Raw genomic sequence first — 16470 nt, 5'->3', positions numbered from 1 at the left:
TTCCACCACCTTAGATTTTCCAGGCATACCTGCTTCTTGTTTTCATCGCAGACGCATGCACGATAAACGTGGATAACTAAAAAATCTCAGTGCCCTTCCACTCTGTGATGAAACATGACCTGCAAAGCTGTGTATGTGGGCCCCTTAATGGCGAACTGCACCTCCACCGTATGTCAGCCCCGCATTGCACTGTATTCGGGATCGGCCCACGTATGGGGAGTGCTTAACACCTGCTTCGTCTCCGCCGCGGGTCTCCCCGGCATGGCGTTACATTCGGGATCAGCCCACGTATGGGGAGCGCTAAACGCATGCTTCACCACCACTGCGGGTCGGGCCGGTATTACGCTATCTTCGGGATTTGGCTCTACACGCGGACGCGATACTGGGGAAAGTGGCCCTTAAGAGGAAGCTTTAGCTGTGGTGGTCCTATCTAAATAAATGTAAAAGGAGAATTCGTTTTTCTCGACAGCCACTGCATATAATTTGACAAGGTCTGCTGCATTTAAAACAAAAACTTAAAATCTAGTGTCTGTTGGTTTCCAATTCTTCATTTAGGTCCTCATTTGTTTATTCAAAATTGTCAAAAATCGCAAATTTTAAGAAAACGAAACCATCAAGTTTACAACTCTCGGCAATGAACACTAGTATCAAAATTATGTACATTGCATCTAACAGCACATCTAAAGCAGAAAAAATTGATACATTACGCATGAATCTCAAAAAATTTAGTAATATGGAAGTACAGCTTTTCCACAACCCTTGTTCACAACGTAACGACTTCACGTAAGATATAAATCGGCATGTTGGATTTGTCCGCTTTGAATTGTCTAATGGATGCTGTTTACAGAACCGCGATCTCAGTTCTTGATATGGAGTTAATAATTTGTAAACTTCGTTATTGTGTACTTTCCGCACTTTCGAATTTTTGAATATCTTTTGCCTAAATTCAGGCCCTAAATAGAAATTTCGCTTCCATAGTCACCAGAATTTACCTTTCTCTCCCGAATCCAACAAATTTCATTAAAATCGGTCCAGGGGTTATCTAAGAAAAGCGTTTCGGCGTTTTACATCTATTTGAATAGGCCGAGTCGGAGCTTCCTCTTAACGACTTCGCTGTAAAAAAAGAATAAAAGAAAAAAAACGCTGCAGCCATCAATATCGCCGCCTCAGATTTCGTCATGATGGCACCGTCACTATCGGCACGGCTCTGTGAGCAGCTACCAAGCTGTTCACTTTCGTTATCTTCCTTCCCTTGGCGGTCGCGCATTGTCTTGATGCCAGCGACGCGCTTAATCTGCACCATCATTCCGTCCTGCATCGCTTCTGCGACCAAGCAAGCTTTCGGCGGCACACGTGCACCGCCGCATTGACACCAAAACTTTAAACTGCTTGCCTTCGTGAAAACAGCCCGAATAAAAATGGAACGCGACTATAAGGCCACGGGGAACATGTTCGCGGGGCCATACTCTTGATGACAGCATCCCAAAAGGCTAGATGTGGTCAGGTTGACTTTACAGGTTTGGAAGGAATGACTGACGGTCTAGTTGCTTCATTATCACATAAAGAACAGCGCTTGAAGTTGTTAGCACAGTTTGTGTGTGGGTTCCTGTCCCGTCGTGAACTGCTGTTCTTTCTGTGGCTTTACATATGTTCCTTTTCTGCGTCAGTTACGCCTTCCAAGAGTGTTTACTTGGAAAATTTTTCTTCGCATGGCTCTTGCAGAAGCATGTTTAGTCGAAAGTTTTTCGCTTGGCTGCATTATTTCGAGGACGGGCTCCAAATTGCTCATTTTCTTTAGCCACGTAAGAACCATTACTGAAAATTTAATTAACGTAGTTTTGTTAATTACGCAAACAACTTCTCAACTTACTCCGCATCTAGAGATTACCAATCTAAAGACTCGAATGATAAAATGATGCTAACATTGTTTGTATCGTTTAAATAGTTTTGTTTCGTGCAGTTAAAAGCAGCCGGCATATTGATGGTGCTGTAGACTTCTTATAAAGTAAGTGTGAAAGCTTGGACAGGTTATCTTGGCACAAATCAACTTCATGAGCTTAAGCACATGTGCCCAACCTTGCACGACTGCCTTCACAACCGATTCTCATACATTATACAAGAAGCACCTCAGCTCTACGGTACATCCCACACGATGTGCGAGAACATTGTGCGCGCTCCCGATTAGGTTTCTGAGCGTTGGTGGCATCAGGCTCTGTTTTCTGGCATCATAATGAATAAAAACAGCTGCCTGGAGGAAAGCATCGGGTACATTTTCAGTACTTTGTAACATATGGATCAGCACGGATATGTACGTTAGAACGAAAAGTACCGAAATATTAAGATGAGGATTTCGCTGGATGTATTTTAGCTGTCTAATGATAAGATCTAAAGAAAAAATACTGTGATTTTGTGACAATTAATGCTGACATGAAATATGAGCTCCGACACAGTACCCGTGGTGGAACTGGCCCCGGGACTACTGGGCTACATTGAACCACGATACGCTGGTTTGATAAATACCAGTAATTGGAAAGTGGTTCGCGCTTGAATTTCCTGTATGTCGGCACCACTGTGCAGTGTTGGAGGCCCTTCTTAAACCACAAGCACTATTTTTCAGCTAATATTGAAAGCAACCGTATTCTTTCTTTTTTTTTTTTTGGGGGGGGGGGGCTTTCTTTAGCGTCTAACTACAGTTCCAAAGTTATCAGTTAGCTCAAGATGCGCCTGCATGTGTTTCTAATATCCAGTATGTTGTCACGGATTCAATAGCAAAAGAGCGTTATCTTATCAGATTGCACGCGTGAAGCGAATACTGGCGTACATTCTCCATCACATTTGAGGACCCGAGATTGCGCTGCAATGTACGAGCATTTCAATCTGACGAACTGACGCCTTGATCCGTAGATCGGAATCAGAGGAAGCACTTTGCGCGCAGCCATCGTTGCGCTCTGAGCGTTTTTTTGTTCCAGCGCAAGCTCACCTTATAATGAGTTATATTCGCGACTCACTCTTTTGGAAGTGTTTTGTTCTTGACATCCCTACAATGTGAGAGTATAGAGGCGCTCCATCTTCAATGAGTGAATACTGGGAAACGGACTAGGCCTTTTCTTGCGTCTGCGTTTACACATTTACCGCACCAATTTATTTTTTATAACCTAATTTGGAGGCTGTAAAGCACAGCAACCTTTTATTAACAGGTGGTTTTAATAACACAGAAAATTTATATGCTTACTAGTGAGCTTTCACCTCATGGTAAGGAATTTCAATGAAGATATCCTTATGATAATTAAAGGCCTATCCTCTTGACAACGTTTAATCTGAGTTCCTCTTTGCAAGCTGATACAGACTTGCAGGTGGTTCGTATCGGGGGCCCTCGACATATGTCTAACCGTCAAACAAAGAGTTATTCCGAATGTTTCATTTCAGGAAGGCGTGTTACCCTCCTGTCTTTCATTCCCGTTCGCAAACACGCATAAGACGAAAGTGCTGCATGAAGAGCGTCGTTAGTCCAAACGAACGAGCTACCGTAACTCACCTCGCTTATATCGCTGTCATTTAGGATTATATAAGAAATATATATATTTTAAATCGAGGCATCACGAATCCAAAAAGAGCTGTCCGTGACCAGCCCAGCTAGGTTTCTCTTTCATTTCGGACTTCGTAGTAGCGGCTTATAGCAGCTCACGAAGCAGAGCACTGAGTGTGGATATGGCAGAGAAGGTGTTCTATATACTGGCTCGTCACCCACCGAAAATTGCCCGCCGTGCTACTGGCCATTCCTAGAAAATTGTATATGTGATGCCCAGCCATTTGCAACACTGCAACTTTGTTTTGAGATTGGAGAGTCCAGGTGAGAGACAGGGTGGTTATGGAGATAAAGACACGCTATTTTCTGCAGTAACTTAGGAATGCATGAATGAATGCCTTCATTTATTGAGAAAAAAGAAGAGCAAGCATCAGTGGAAGCACGTCTCAGCAGATTGGGAAAGAAGCGGGGGACAAAGAGGAAAAGCTGGAGCCCGGGTGGCAGGCAAAGTCGCAGTTTAGGGGCGAGAGAATATAACCAAGAGTTGGTGAAACCAGTTGAATTGCAGTGTATATAGATGTGTGATGTGGCGAGTAAATGATTGGAGTCACCGCCCAGCATCCGTCATTTGCGGTAGTATAAGCACCCGCCGTTCTTGGTTACAAACGTTTACTGAAAACCAATCTTCTCAATTAATTATTCGTCAGCCATACCTCGCCACGTATTTATTAGTGGCAGGGTCAGTGGATTTCAACTACGCTGTCGCGACAAGTTACGACCATAACGTGACGCTTGCGGTTACGGTTGCCATACTCGTGACTCTTACTATTGCGCGAATACTATAATCATGGGTTTACTGCACAAGTTAGTGAACAGACATCTTATAACCGCGTTTCTCACCTTACATACGCTCAACGCAAGCACCATTGCAGCATGTTACGGTGCGCGTCCCTTCAAGGCAGAGACGAAAACGAAAGAACGCGTTAGAAGACAGGGTACCAACTTGGGCCCCGTGCCAAACATATCCAAGCCAACAATATTTATTTTATTTCAATACCCTAAAGGCCCAATGCGGGCGTTACATAGGGGGGGATTCATCAAAGAAAACTTAACAATATACAACACAGAATATAAACGGCTGAAGACAGGAATAAACAAGTTAATAAGCCAGGTACAAGTTAATAGGGAAAAAAATGGCTAGAAACAGGTACTGAAAAAATGCACATGTAGTAAATCCCACAAAACAAAACAAAAATCGCACCTTCAGAAGTTACAAAACATGTCATCTAACATTCCACGGAACGTTACGGCTCACACGCACACACTGGGAAAAAAAAGAAAAAAAAAACGCACATCATTCTACAGTGGAATGCTCTAAGTATGACCAAAGAGCTGTTTGAATGATGATGTTCCAGCGATAGCCGCAATGCTAGAAGGAAGCGAATTCCACTCTTCAATAGCCAGGACCAAACGTGAGTATTTGTATTGTTCTGTCCGAGCGAAAATGGGTTTAGTCTTCTTCATGTGATATACACGAGCCCATGTGTGCGGCACCGGAAGATGTGAACTTGCGAATGGTGTGTTGCTGTGGTAGAGAGTATGGAAAAAAGATAAACGGCTGAGTTTCCTGCGCATGACCAGAGGCGAGAGATGGAGCGATGTCTTCAGTGCTGTTACACTTTGATACCGAGAGTAACGGAAAAGGATGAATTGAGCAGCCTTGTTTTGTATAGATTCCAACATGTTAACAAGATAGGTATAATGAGGGTTTCAGATCACGGACGCGTATTCTATCACAGGCCTGATTAGCATATTGAATGCGTGTAGTTTTGTGTCCTGGTTGGCTTGGTGTAGTCGGCGTTTAAGAAGACCAAGTTTTTTTAAGTCTTTGGTAGTAATCAGTTCAATATGAGTGCTCCAGGATAAATACGAGCTAAAATTTACACCGAGGTATTTTACCAACGCTGAAGTTTCAATGATAGTATTATTGACTGTGTAGGCATTAGGAATCGTCTTAGCAGCGGAAGTAAACTTGAGATGTATAGTTGTGTCTGCGTTAATTACCATCTGCCCTGCCGCACCAATGAGTTAGTTCATCAAGATCAGTCTGGAGAGCAATCATGTTAACAATCATGCCGTCGTTTCTATGTAAAGAGGTTATGCATTTAAGCTTCTGGAGTGACAGTCCAATCCGCCACGTACGGGAGCGCGTGAAGCCGCCGGCGGCCATATTGTTAGAGGAAAAGGAGCACAGCTACAGTATGTGGCTGCGGTATACGCGCGACGCAACTGTGCTTGCGGTTCTGCGATGAAAAATAAAATGAGACCCCTTGAGAAAGTATATCAGTCCGGCATTGTGTGTCGCTGTTCTCAAAAAAAAAAAAATGTCATGGTGGTGAGTGCCTTGTGTTCTGTGTACAATATGTTGCGAGAAATGAAAAACAGTCGTTTCCTGTTTTCTTCGTTCAATAACCTGCCGCGTGCATCGGCACTTTGATGCCCTTTCGTCGATACGTGGTGCCGGGCCGTATTGACAAAACATGACCTTGAAATATAGTATCCTTGTGCCGATTCTTTTAAAAAATCACTATTTGTGTAAATGAGCGTTTTTGCTTGAAACAAGAAAAATATTCAACGGTAGGTCTCATTTTTGTCCGGCGTTTCAGTTCTAGCTGAAAAGAGTTGGTGAAAGCAAATTTACAATAAAGCTAAGACGACCCACAGTCTGCACGAAGCCGCAAGCCTACATACGCTCCATAGAGGGTGACCTGCCAAAGTTAAAGTAATACGTCACTGGCGGCTCAAGCAATCTTTACTTTTTTTTCGTTTCTGCATCCGTTCTTCCTGCGTCTGCGGCAAAAACGAGAAGTAAGAAGGCAGATAAACAGAAATTGGTGGACGCAGGTGGTAGCGTAATGGTTAGACTGCCCATCTCCCAAATGCAAGATGCTGCATTTGGGAGATGGGCTCGAATCCCGGTGGTTTGTTTGGGAAAACAGCTTTTTGTGCTCTCTGGTGACTGCGACGCTCAGAATTAGGCGGCAGCCTGACGACAACGGTCGCCGTCAACGTAACAGAATAAGCGGGCGTGCAAGGTCACACTTAGAGCCGAAAGTACATTCAGAGGAAATACGCTATGCTCTTCTCGACAAAAAAAAGCGATGAGTAACGAGCGGTGTTGTTGAGCGAAGCTGTAGCCCGATAATGTCACCATAGACAGGACCACGCTCCAATCCCGGTGCTCAATGGAAATATACGTCGACAGCATGTCAACTAGCGTGTTATTGATACTTCATTAAGGTCGTTGCGTGTTTGTGTTGTGTCTAGCAGGAGCGAGTAGTATAGGAGATGACATTGGAGAGAAGGCGGTGAGCGAAGTCCGCGAAAAGTAATTGAGGATAGCCACATTGAACGTCGACGCCGTGTTGAAGAACGCCTGCGACTTCAGTTGCTCAGCCGACAGAAAGGCTTGAGTGGTAGCATACCGCTGGGCGTATTTGGTAGCCACAGCGATAGACACACACTTTGCGGAAGTAAACAGAGTAAAGGGACGTAGTGAGTTGGCCGCCCTTTTTGAGCTCTGGTATAGCTTGAAAAATGAATGTGGTGAAGTATAACGCACCAAATAGTATATGCCAACCCAAATGAATCAGCGTGGTCATACTTGCGCGACATGCCATGGTGGCCTGCCACCAGGACATCATGAAGTTGCAGCGATGACAGTTTTCATTGGGTACTTAAGAATAAAAACGAGCACATCAGAGACGTCCGAGGGATGTTTCTACGGTATAAGAGCCCATCGCCCCCCCCCCTGCCCAAATAACTAAATCACGAATATAAGCTTACGAATAGGGGTATCGTAAGATCGAGCACTAGGGCGCTTGTTGATCTTGTTCAGGATGACGTCAGCGTTTCATTCAGCGTTTATTTCTGAGAAAATGAGTTGGAGTTACGTTTATTTGCATCACAATGGCGGGCGTAATCAGGCAAACATTGACAGCATTTCATTAGAGCGTGCCTGACTACTATGTGGAGATTACGTTTAACAATGACAACAAACACAGAAAGCTTTGCTTACATCGATTAGCACATACGTGGGATCCACATAATTTTGTGACTATCAATTTAGATGCTTCAGAATGGCGCTCATTAACGCTATATTTCCATCCACGGTGAGCAAAAGCGGTTGTCGTATCCACAGTAGAATTGATTTAAATGGCTTTAATCCCATGGACATTATATGGTCGCCAACTTCCGTGGGATTGGAGTCGTCAAAATGGGATACAGGTGATAGGGAAATCAGGAGCTTGATGAACGGCAAGAAGGCAGAAGCTTGCACACGACCTCAGGGATATAAAATGACTTTTTGAGCAGCTTGGTCAGGGGGCCATGCAATGGTTTCCACGTCTAATAAAGATCCTCCGAAATATGAACAGAGGCCGAGAAAAATGCGGGCATTTTCGGAAAGGTGAAACCGCTGGAAATTTCAGGACAGCATTAGTCTAAATATAAAAGATGACTTAAAAATAAGAAACCATAACGTTGACAGGGTGGCCAAATTTTGGCACAAATAAATTGACTGCTGAAGCAGTTCAGCTGAAACGCAATGGTGCGAAATAAGGCGAGAATGTCGGTAAGAGTTGAACAAAGGTCAAGTAGGTCCTGTGGCCGACGCCAGCGCTCGGCAGCTGTCAAGCGACTGCACGTATTAGCCAGATGCCTGGTCGTCAGTAGTTACAGTATGATTCGGGTCTGAAATATTGGACGCGGACTCCATCACATTGAATACAGTGCATTCTACGGTGTCACTCTTCGACAGCTGGCACCGATTCTCGCGCAATGAGGATGGGAATAAATTGTCTCACGTGCCGGCTGTCACCTTCCTCGAACTGCCAACTTTCCTTGCCCTCCCTAGTTGCTTAGCTTTTATTGGGCTCGGCTGCTAATCACGAGGTCTCGGGATTGAATCCCAACCACGGCAGCCGTATTTAAGTGGGTGTGAAATGCGAAAACACCTGTATACTTAGGGTTAGGCGCACGTTAAAAAATCCCAAGTGGTCTAAATTATTCTTGAATCCTCAACTACAGCTTGCCTTATAATGAAATTGTGGTTTCGGCAAGTAAAACCTCATACTGTGTTGTGTAACATTCGTTAAGGATATCCTGAGAAGTCGCACAACTCCTGAATACAATTAAGTGTCAGGAGTTGTGCGCCAGGTCTTTGAGTATGTAGGATAGCCTTTATGGCGTTCGATAGCTGCGAGTCTACGTTGCGACGGAACGGTAACATGGTATAGAGAATGTGGAGAACATACACATCCCGCATATATTACTGCACAATAATTTTAAATAGCATTCTTGCTTCACGTACGTGGATAACCGTCATGGGAGACTACTTTGGAAACTAATTGCAAGTATTGTATATGTAATACCCAAAGGTGTACCTGGCCTGGTGGCCAGTAAATTGTGGGGGTTCCGCTCTGCGTGCGGCTAGGGCTGAAGGCGAGCTCCGGATCTAGCCCCACGCAGTCGCTTCGTGGTACTCCCAACCCGTAGCGCGGGAATCGCGGCTACGCCGGGTTCGAACGAATAAGGCAACCAGCGGTGTCAACGGTAACAACGTTTATTGCTATTAGCAATAGCGAACACTCGCAGAGGGACGTCCGCTCAGTAAAAGTAGGAAAAGGCTTGCCTCGTTGTCTGGGTGGGTCAGACAAACGAGGTCACTCACGGGATGCGGCAGGTGCTGTCGTCCAGGCGGTCCAAGGTGTCGGCGTCCCGAGAGAGCGAGTCTCCCTCGGTAGCGTGCTTTTATGCCTTTTTACCTTTTTCCGAGGGGAAGTCCTCCTCGCCCGCCGGATACGTTTCCCTTTCCCGTGAGCCGCGCAGGAGAAGAGGAGTACGCGCGTCATCCGAGCGACGAAGAGAGGGAGGGCGCGTAGTGCCTCTCCCCCCCGTCTACGCCGGCGCGACCCGTCGCCACGTGCGACGTAGTGCCTCTCTCCGCTGTCTACGCAGGCACGACCCGTCGCCACGTGCGAACGGGCCGCCGCGGGTAAGCGGGAGGAAATGGAGGCGAGTGCTCCCCACATCCTCCTCCCCTTAAGAAGGCCCTCGGACGCAAAGAGTGTGACGCCGCTTTATTGGTCAAGGATGTCCCAGAAACCGGTCTCCATCTCCTGGAGCTCCTCCGCCGCCTCCTTGCTGTTGCTGTCGGCCACCGCCGCAGCATCTTCGCTCGCTGTGCAAGCCGTCGTCTTCGCGGCTGGCTGCTCCGCTGCCGGTGGTTCCGCCGCTGGCTGCTCCGCTACTGGTGGCTCCGCTGCGGGCTGCTCCGCTACTGGTGGCTCCGCTGCGGGCTGATTTGCCGTCCCAGCAGCGGTGCCTGGGTGTCCGGTCGCCACGTGGAGCAGCCATTCCGCGAACTCGTTCTCGCGGGCCGCTCGGGCCAGCATGGCCTGGACCGCTCCGTTTGGTGGTCGTGGCTGCGGCGGTGGCGTACTGGTTGCTCTCGTCCGGAGCCGGTGTAGGGCCCCTCGGTCGTGGCTCTTGTGCAGGCGGACCGCGCCACAGCCGCACAGCCTTGTACCCGCCGGCAGGGGCAGGCAGGCGCCCTCCGCCCTCCGGTCGGCATCTCGTAGGGTCCGGCCCTGGAAGAGCCGGAACAGCCGTTCCGGAGGCGTTCCGATGCGGGCCCTCTCCTGCCGGCGCCAGGGTCGGTCTGATACATAAGCGGCTGGCGGGTCAACGCCATCCTGTGATGTCCAGGTAGCCACGTCCCGGGTGCCGCGGCTGGGCTGCCTGGGGTTCGTTGCGTCGGGTTCCCTTGGTGGCCCTGATTGGGCCTCGGACGGAGAGGTGAGGCGGCGAGGTGATGGGTCCCCGAGGAACCGGTGACGTCGTCCACGATGGGCTGGCCCTGCGAGCGTCCGGGGGGAGGCCTGGCGACGCCCCTGGTGGGTCGAGGGCCCTCGAGGGGACACCTCAAATCGTGGGTGTCCCGCCGCCGAGTCGTCTCGGCGGTGCTTAGAGTTGGCGTTGTGGTCCATCTGCGGGGTGAAAGTCGGCACAGATAAGGTTAACACTCGCATTGCGCGTAACGCCTTGTACTCCGCCGGAAACATCAAACGGACCCGGCAGTGCCGGAGGGTTTTCTCTTGCTACGCAGGTTGTAGCGCGGCGGCGGGCTCGTCGTTCGGTTCTGGCTGCTCTCTCTCACCGAGCGTCGTTGAAGGAGGGTCTGGTTTTCATCCCACTGCTCATCACGCGGCACGTAGCGTTTCAGGTCGCATATGTGTACCGGCCCGCCGATCGGCTTCCCTTTCATGCTCTCGAGCCGGTAAACAAGCGAGGAAACCTTCTCTCGTACTTGATACGGCCCGGTCCACTTCGGCGCCAGCGAGGCAGCGAACTGTTTGCTAGAATCGCTGAGAACGTGCTGGCGTCGAAGCACCAGATCGCCCACTTCGTAGCGGACGTTCCGATGCGAGCGGTCGTACTGCGCCTTCTGTTGCGCCCTAGCAGTGCGAAGATTACGGCGTGCTTTGTGTATAGCTTCCGTCATCTTGTCACGTAGGTGCGTCGCGTATTCAGCTCGTGCTGCCGGCGCGACCGACATTCCGCTGCGATCCGCGAGAACTCTATCCATCGGATTCGGCAGCTCTCTCCCCAGGTTGAGAGAAGAAGGCGCATACCCAGTCGAGCGGTTCACTGTCGATCGCAATGCAAACCCGATCTCTGGAAGGTAGGTATCCCAGTCCTTATGTCTTTCAGAGAACGCGACAAGCATGTGCTTAATGTTGCGATTGACCCGTTCAGTGGGGTTCGACTGAGCATGGTAAGTTGTCGTTTTCTTGTGCTTAATGCCGAGTGCAGCGCACGAGTCGACGAAAACCTTCGCAGTGAAGTAGGACGCATTGTCCGTTATCAACTGCTCCGGATAGCCAAATCTGGTGAAAACCTCGATCAACTTATCCATGATCACTCGTGCCGTCAGTTTTCGCAAGGGAAAAAGTTCGACCCATTTACTGAAGTGATCTGTGACTACAAGCAAGAATTTGTTCCTGCTCGGTGTGGTGGGATACGGTCCCATGACGTCACACGCCGCGATTTGCCAGGGAGTCTGGCTGTCGATAGGCTGCATGAGGCCGGGCGGTCGTCCACCTCGGGGCTTCACGCTTTGGCACACATGACATGAGCGGGCGTAGCGCATCACGTCCCGTTTCATGCCTGGCCAGGTAGCGAGGCGACACAACTTAATGTAAGTCTTGGGGCCGCTCGCGTGCCCAGCGATACACGAGTCGTGAAAGTAGCGTAGCAGTGCTCCTCGCAACGCGCGCGGTATCACCACCTTAAACGCCTCACTTGTGTCGTCCTCGGTGGGAATATACCTCAGCAGGAGTCCGTCGGAATTCAGCAGATAAGAATCTAGCGCCCTCACAGCATTACCAACTGATCCCGAGCGCTTAGCACGGACAGCAATACCAGCTGCCTCCATGTGTGCGGCGGCCGCGCCACCCTGCTCCCGGAGCTCGTCGAGCACTTTTCGACAAAACGCGTCCTTCTGCTGAGCCTCGAACAGCTCCTCTCTGCTAAAGACGACTCCTGCGGAACCGACAACATCTACGTGGTTCACGCTCTCGCCCAGGATCGACGGTTGTTCCGCGTCCCTTACTTGGGCCTCTCCATCGCCTCGGACTGGCGCTCGCGAAAGTGCGTCAGCTGCGGCATTGCTTTTTCCTTTGCGGTAGCGCACGGTGAAGTCGTAACGCTGCAGCAGCAGTGCCCAACGCGCCAGGCGGCCACTCGGCTCGCTCAGGCGCCTCAACCAAGTGAGAGCCATGTGGTCAGTCTCAATCTTGAATGCCACTCCATCGACGTAATAGTCGAACTTTCGCAGAGCGAAAACTATCGCGAGGCACTCCTTCTCTGTCACCGAGTAGTTCCTTTCGGCCGGCGTCAACGAACGACTCGCGAACGCAACCGGTCGGAGAGTGCCTCCGTGCTCCTGAAGCAAAATTGCACCTAAGCCTAGGTCGCTTGCGTCTGTTTGAATCACAAACTCCCTATTCAAATCGGGCAGCTGCAATTCGGCCGTGTCAGCGAGCACCTTCGTGAGGCTCCGCAGTGCCGCCTCCTGCTCTTGTCCCCAAGTCCACCGTTCGTCTTTCCTCAAGAGCTTCGTCAAAGGCGCTTGCACTGCCGCGCAGTCTGGAATGAATTGGCGATAAAAGTTCACCAATCCCAGGAAGCGCCTTAGTTCGCCGATATCTTTCGGCGACGGGTACCTCAATATAGCCTCGAGCTTATCCTTACTCGGCAGGATGCGGCCGTTGTCCAGTGTGAATCCCAACAGCGCTATTCTGCTCGCAGCTATCTGAGCTTTGTTCGGGTTCAGCGTGATACCCGCGGATCTCAACCTGTCTAGCACGTCTCTCAAGTGGCGCAAGTGCTCCTCGAATGTTTTCGAATAAACCACTATGTCGTCCAGATATGCGAGGGCATGTTGCCACTTCGCGTCTCCTAGCACTCGGTCCATCAGCCTTTGATAAGTAGCGGGAGCTCCGACCAAACCAAAAGACATTCTTTTAAATTGAAAGAGCCCCCGGTGACAAGTGAAAGCCGTTTTCTCTTTGTCACGCTCGTCCATTTCGACCTGAAAGTATCCGCGACTAGCATCGAGCGTTGTAAAGTACTTCGCCCCGCCTAGGTTAGACACTAAAGAGGAAATGGAGGGTAGAGGGTACGCATCCTTCTTCGTAACCTCATTCAGCCTGCGGTAGTCTACACAAAGGCGATAGGTATCGTCCTTCTTCGGGACTAGAACTACCGGGAAGCCCCATGGGCTGTTCGACCTTTCCACCACGCCTGTGTCGATGAGTTCGTCTAAGGCGCTATCAAGTGCTTTCCGCTTAGTCAAGCTAATCGGCCGAGGATTACATTTCCATGGCGCAGCGTCACCCGTGTATATCCTGTGCCTGACTAGCGTAGTGCGGCCCGGACGGTCAGTGAAAATCGCGTCGTATTCGTACAACAGCGACGACAGTCGTGCCCGTTCTCTCTCCGGCATAGTGACCTCTGACAAAAGCGGGTGCGTTACTCCTCGCAGAACGGTGGCGCACTGTTGTGCCACCGTGTCTCTCTCCTCGCCTGCGCCGATTACGGTTCGCTCGCTTGGCTGTGGCCGGGTGTGGCCCACTCGCGCTGCGCCCGGAGACTGGCGTGTCTCCGCTGCCACGGGCGCCTTTGCGAAAAGCTTTAGAGCACCCGTTCCGTTCTCTCGGTAACCTCCGTTGCCGATGTCTATTACAATGCCCGACTTGACGAGAAAGTCTCGACCCAAAATAACAGGCACTGATAAACCCGGGAGATGTACGAGGCGTTGTCGCCTGACGCGTTTCTCCCAACGGGTCACTAACCTAGCTGCACCGCTAGATTGTGCTGTGCCGGAAGCAAGTCGGAAGGTGGTGTTATTATCTCTCAAGCGGATATTGTTCTCGCGGAGATGATGCAACACCTCGTCACCAAATAATGAAGCGCTTGCTCCGGTATCCAATAAGGCAGCGAATTTCTTTCGGGCTATCGTTAGCTCGATGAACGGCGCCTGCGAGTCCGCAACACCTCCTACGCGACAAGCCGAAGGCGCAAGTAACTCGGTACCACCGGCTATGTTCGCCATCGCCGCACGGGACCCAAGGTGGATCACCGGCGGCCTCGCCCGTTTCCCGAGCCACGTGCTCGGCCTCGGCCCGGCGTGCGGCCGCAGTCACGGGCGATGTGCCCTGGTCGGCCGCATTGGTAGCAGCGGCCGCTGAAGCCTCGGTGGCCTGGGCGGCCGTCGCTCCACTCCGGCCCGCCGTAGCTTCCTTGACCCGCGGTCGGCGTGTGCCGCTCCTCCAGTCTCGCATCAGCCTCTCGTTCCTGTCGCGGCGCGCTGAGTGCGGCATTAGTCGGTGCTGTTCTCAGCGCGTAGGCGTACGGGTCCAAAGCGCGGTCTGATAACTCCCAACTCCGCTGGACCTGCTGCTCCGCGAACGATGCCGACGCGTCGACTCTAGACGAGTGGGAAGGGATCGCGCCGCCGTTCCACGCGCAGCGAGGCTCGAGTGACAGCGCCGCGGGTGGAGGCGGGCGGTATGCTCGCGCCGCGAGAATGTCTCCCTGGATGCGCTTCGCCTCGGCGGCGAGTTCGTCTAGGTCTCTAAATCTGCGCCCTCTGAAATAGGCCGCGAAAGTGGGGTGCGCCTGCCGTGTGACACGCTCAACTTTCTCTTCATCGGTGGCGAGAGGGTTCGCGAGACGATAAAGTTCGTCCATCGCTCGAACATATTCCAGCAGGGACTCGTCCGGATGCTGGGTACGAAGCTCCAGCTCTCTCCTCAAACGCCACTCGTAATTGGCCGGAAGAAATTCTTCGCGGAAGTTTGCGCGGAACTCTTCTACTGTGCGGCATCGGTGTCCGGTCAGTCGGAACCATCGAGCCGCCTGGTCGGTCAGTGAAACCGGGATCACGCGCGCGACTAGTTCGGCGTCTGAAAGCCCGGTTGCCTGCTGGTAATACAGTAAACGGTCGAGGTACTCACTCGCACTCGTGCGATCGTGGTACCCACTGTAGGTAGGCATGTCTACCTTAATCCGTGGTCGCTCGCTGTGCGACGAGGCCTGCATTGTGCCTTGCAGGGCGCCGGCTAAGCTCTGCATGATTTGCAACGCATTTTGCAGCATTGCCTCGCTAGACGGCAAACTCTCGCCCAAAGGGCCGGATGGCTCCGCCGTCGGGGTTGAGTTAGTTAGTGGCATGTGTGCCTCTGTATCCGCGTCGCGATGCGGCGAGGGGCTCGACGGGGTGCGCCTCGTATTAGGGTTAACCTCTGCCCACGTGGCATTTGCGCCCGCCTGACTGTTCCGCGTGAAACACTCAAAACCAAAGCTGCTGGTTTGTTCAGCAGCTGCCGCCGCATTAGCAATAGGCTGCTGACTTTGCGTCGCTACATTTGACAACATGAACAAATCTGAGAGGTCAGACAAGCCAGCCGCCATTGTTTGCTGAAACGTGGGTAGTCCTAGCGTCAACACACACCAGAAGACTCGCCGTGTTGCCGAATTCGATCCACGTTGGTAGCGCCAAATGTGGGGGTTCCGCTCTGCGTGCGGCTAGGGCTGAAGGCGAGCTCCGGATCTAGCCCCACGCAGTCGCTTCGTGGTACTCCCAACCCGTAGCGCGGGAATCGCGGCTACGCCGGGTTCGAACGAATAAGGCAACCAGCGGTGTCAACGGTAACAACGTTTATTGCTATTAGCAATAGCGAACACTCGCAGAGGGACGTCCGCTCAGTAAAAGTAGGAAAAGGCTTGCCTCGTTGTCTGGGTGGGTCAGACAAACGAGGTCACTCACGGGATGCGGCAGGTGCTGTCGTCCAGGCGGTCCAAGGTGTCGGCGTCCCGAGAGAGCGAGTCTCCCTCGGTAGCGTGCTTTTATGCCTTTTTACCTTTTTCCGAGGGGAAGTCCTCCTCGCCCGCCGGATACGTTTCCCTTTCCCGTGAGCCGCGCAGGAGAAGAGGAGTACGCGCGTCATCCGAGCGACGAAGAGAGGGAGGGCGCGTAGTGCCTCTCCCCCCCGTCTACGCCGGCGCGACCCGTCGCCACGTGCGACGTAGTGCCTCTCTCCGCTGTCTACGCAGGCACGACCCGTCGCCACGTGCGAACGGGCCGCCGCGGGTAAGCGGGAGGAAATGGAGGCGAGTGCTCCCCACAAAATGTGACGTAATATTGCGAGCAGCTTCGGCCATAGCGTGCTAACGGATGACGACACAGACTGAAGTGACTAGCGCAAGAGTGGACAGGGGACACTAAAGAGGCTAGAAGGACAAGCGCCCAGTTGGAAGTTTGCGCTTATCCTTGTCGCCTCTTTAGTGTCCCGTGTCCACTCTTGCGCTAGTCACTA

At 51.3% G+C, this 16470-nt stretch overlaps 1 protein-coding gene across 1 annotated transcript; it reads right to left on the bottom strand.

Annotated features, from left to right (window-relative positions):
- Positions 1 to 9665: 9665 nt before the first annotated feature.
- Positions 9666 to 16098, bottom strand: LOC142582260 (uncharacterized). The gene is made up of 2 exons (XM_075691740.1): positions 15921 to 16098; positions 9666 to 10575 (listed from the first exon to the last, which is right to left on the bottom strand). The coding sequence occupies exon 2, from the start codon at positions 10573 to 10575 to the stop codon at positions 9667 to 9669; it is 909 nt and encodes a 302-aa protein (XP_075547855.1). The 5' UTR covers positions 15921 to 16098; the 3' UTR covers position 9666.
- Positions 16099 to 16470: the final 372 nt, after the last annotated feature.

Source organism: Dermacentor variabilis, chromosome 5, assembly GCF_050947875.1.
Source record: "Dermacentor variabilis isolate Ectoservices chromosome 5, ASM5094787v1, whole genome shotgun sequence".
NCBI classification, from domain to species: domain Eukaryota; kingdom Metazoa; phylum Arthropoda; class Arachnida; order Ixodida; family Ixodidae; genus Dermacentor; species Dermacentor variabilis.
This window is presented reverse-complemented; position numbering and strand designations above follow the sequence as displayed.

Bases quoted from the DNA above. Each gene is read 5' to 3' on its own strand.
- LOC142582260 (XM_075691740.1), bottom strand. From the start codon at position 10,575: ATGGACCACAACGCCAACTCTAAGCACCGCCGAGACGACTCGGCGGCG.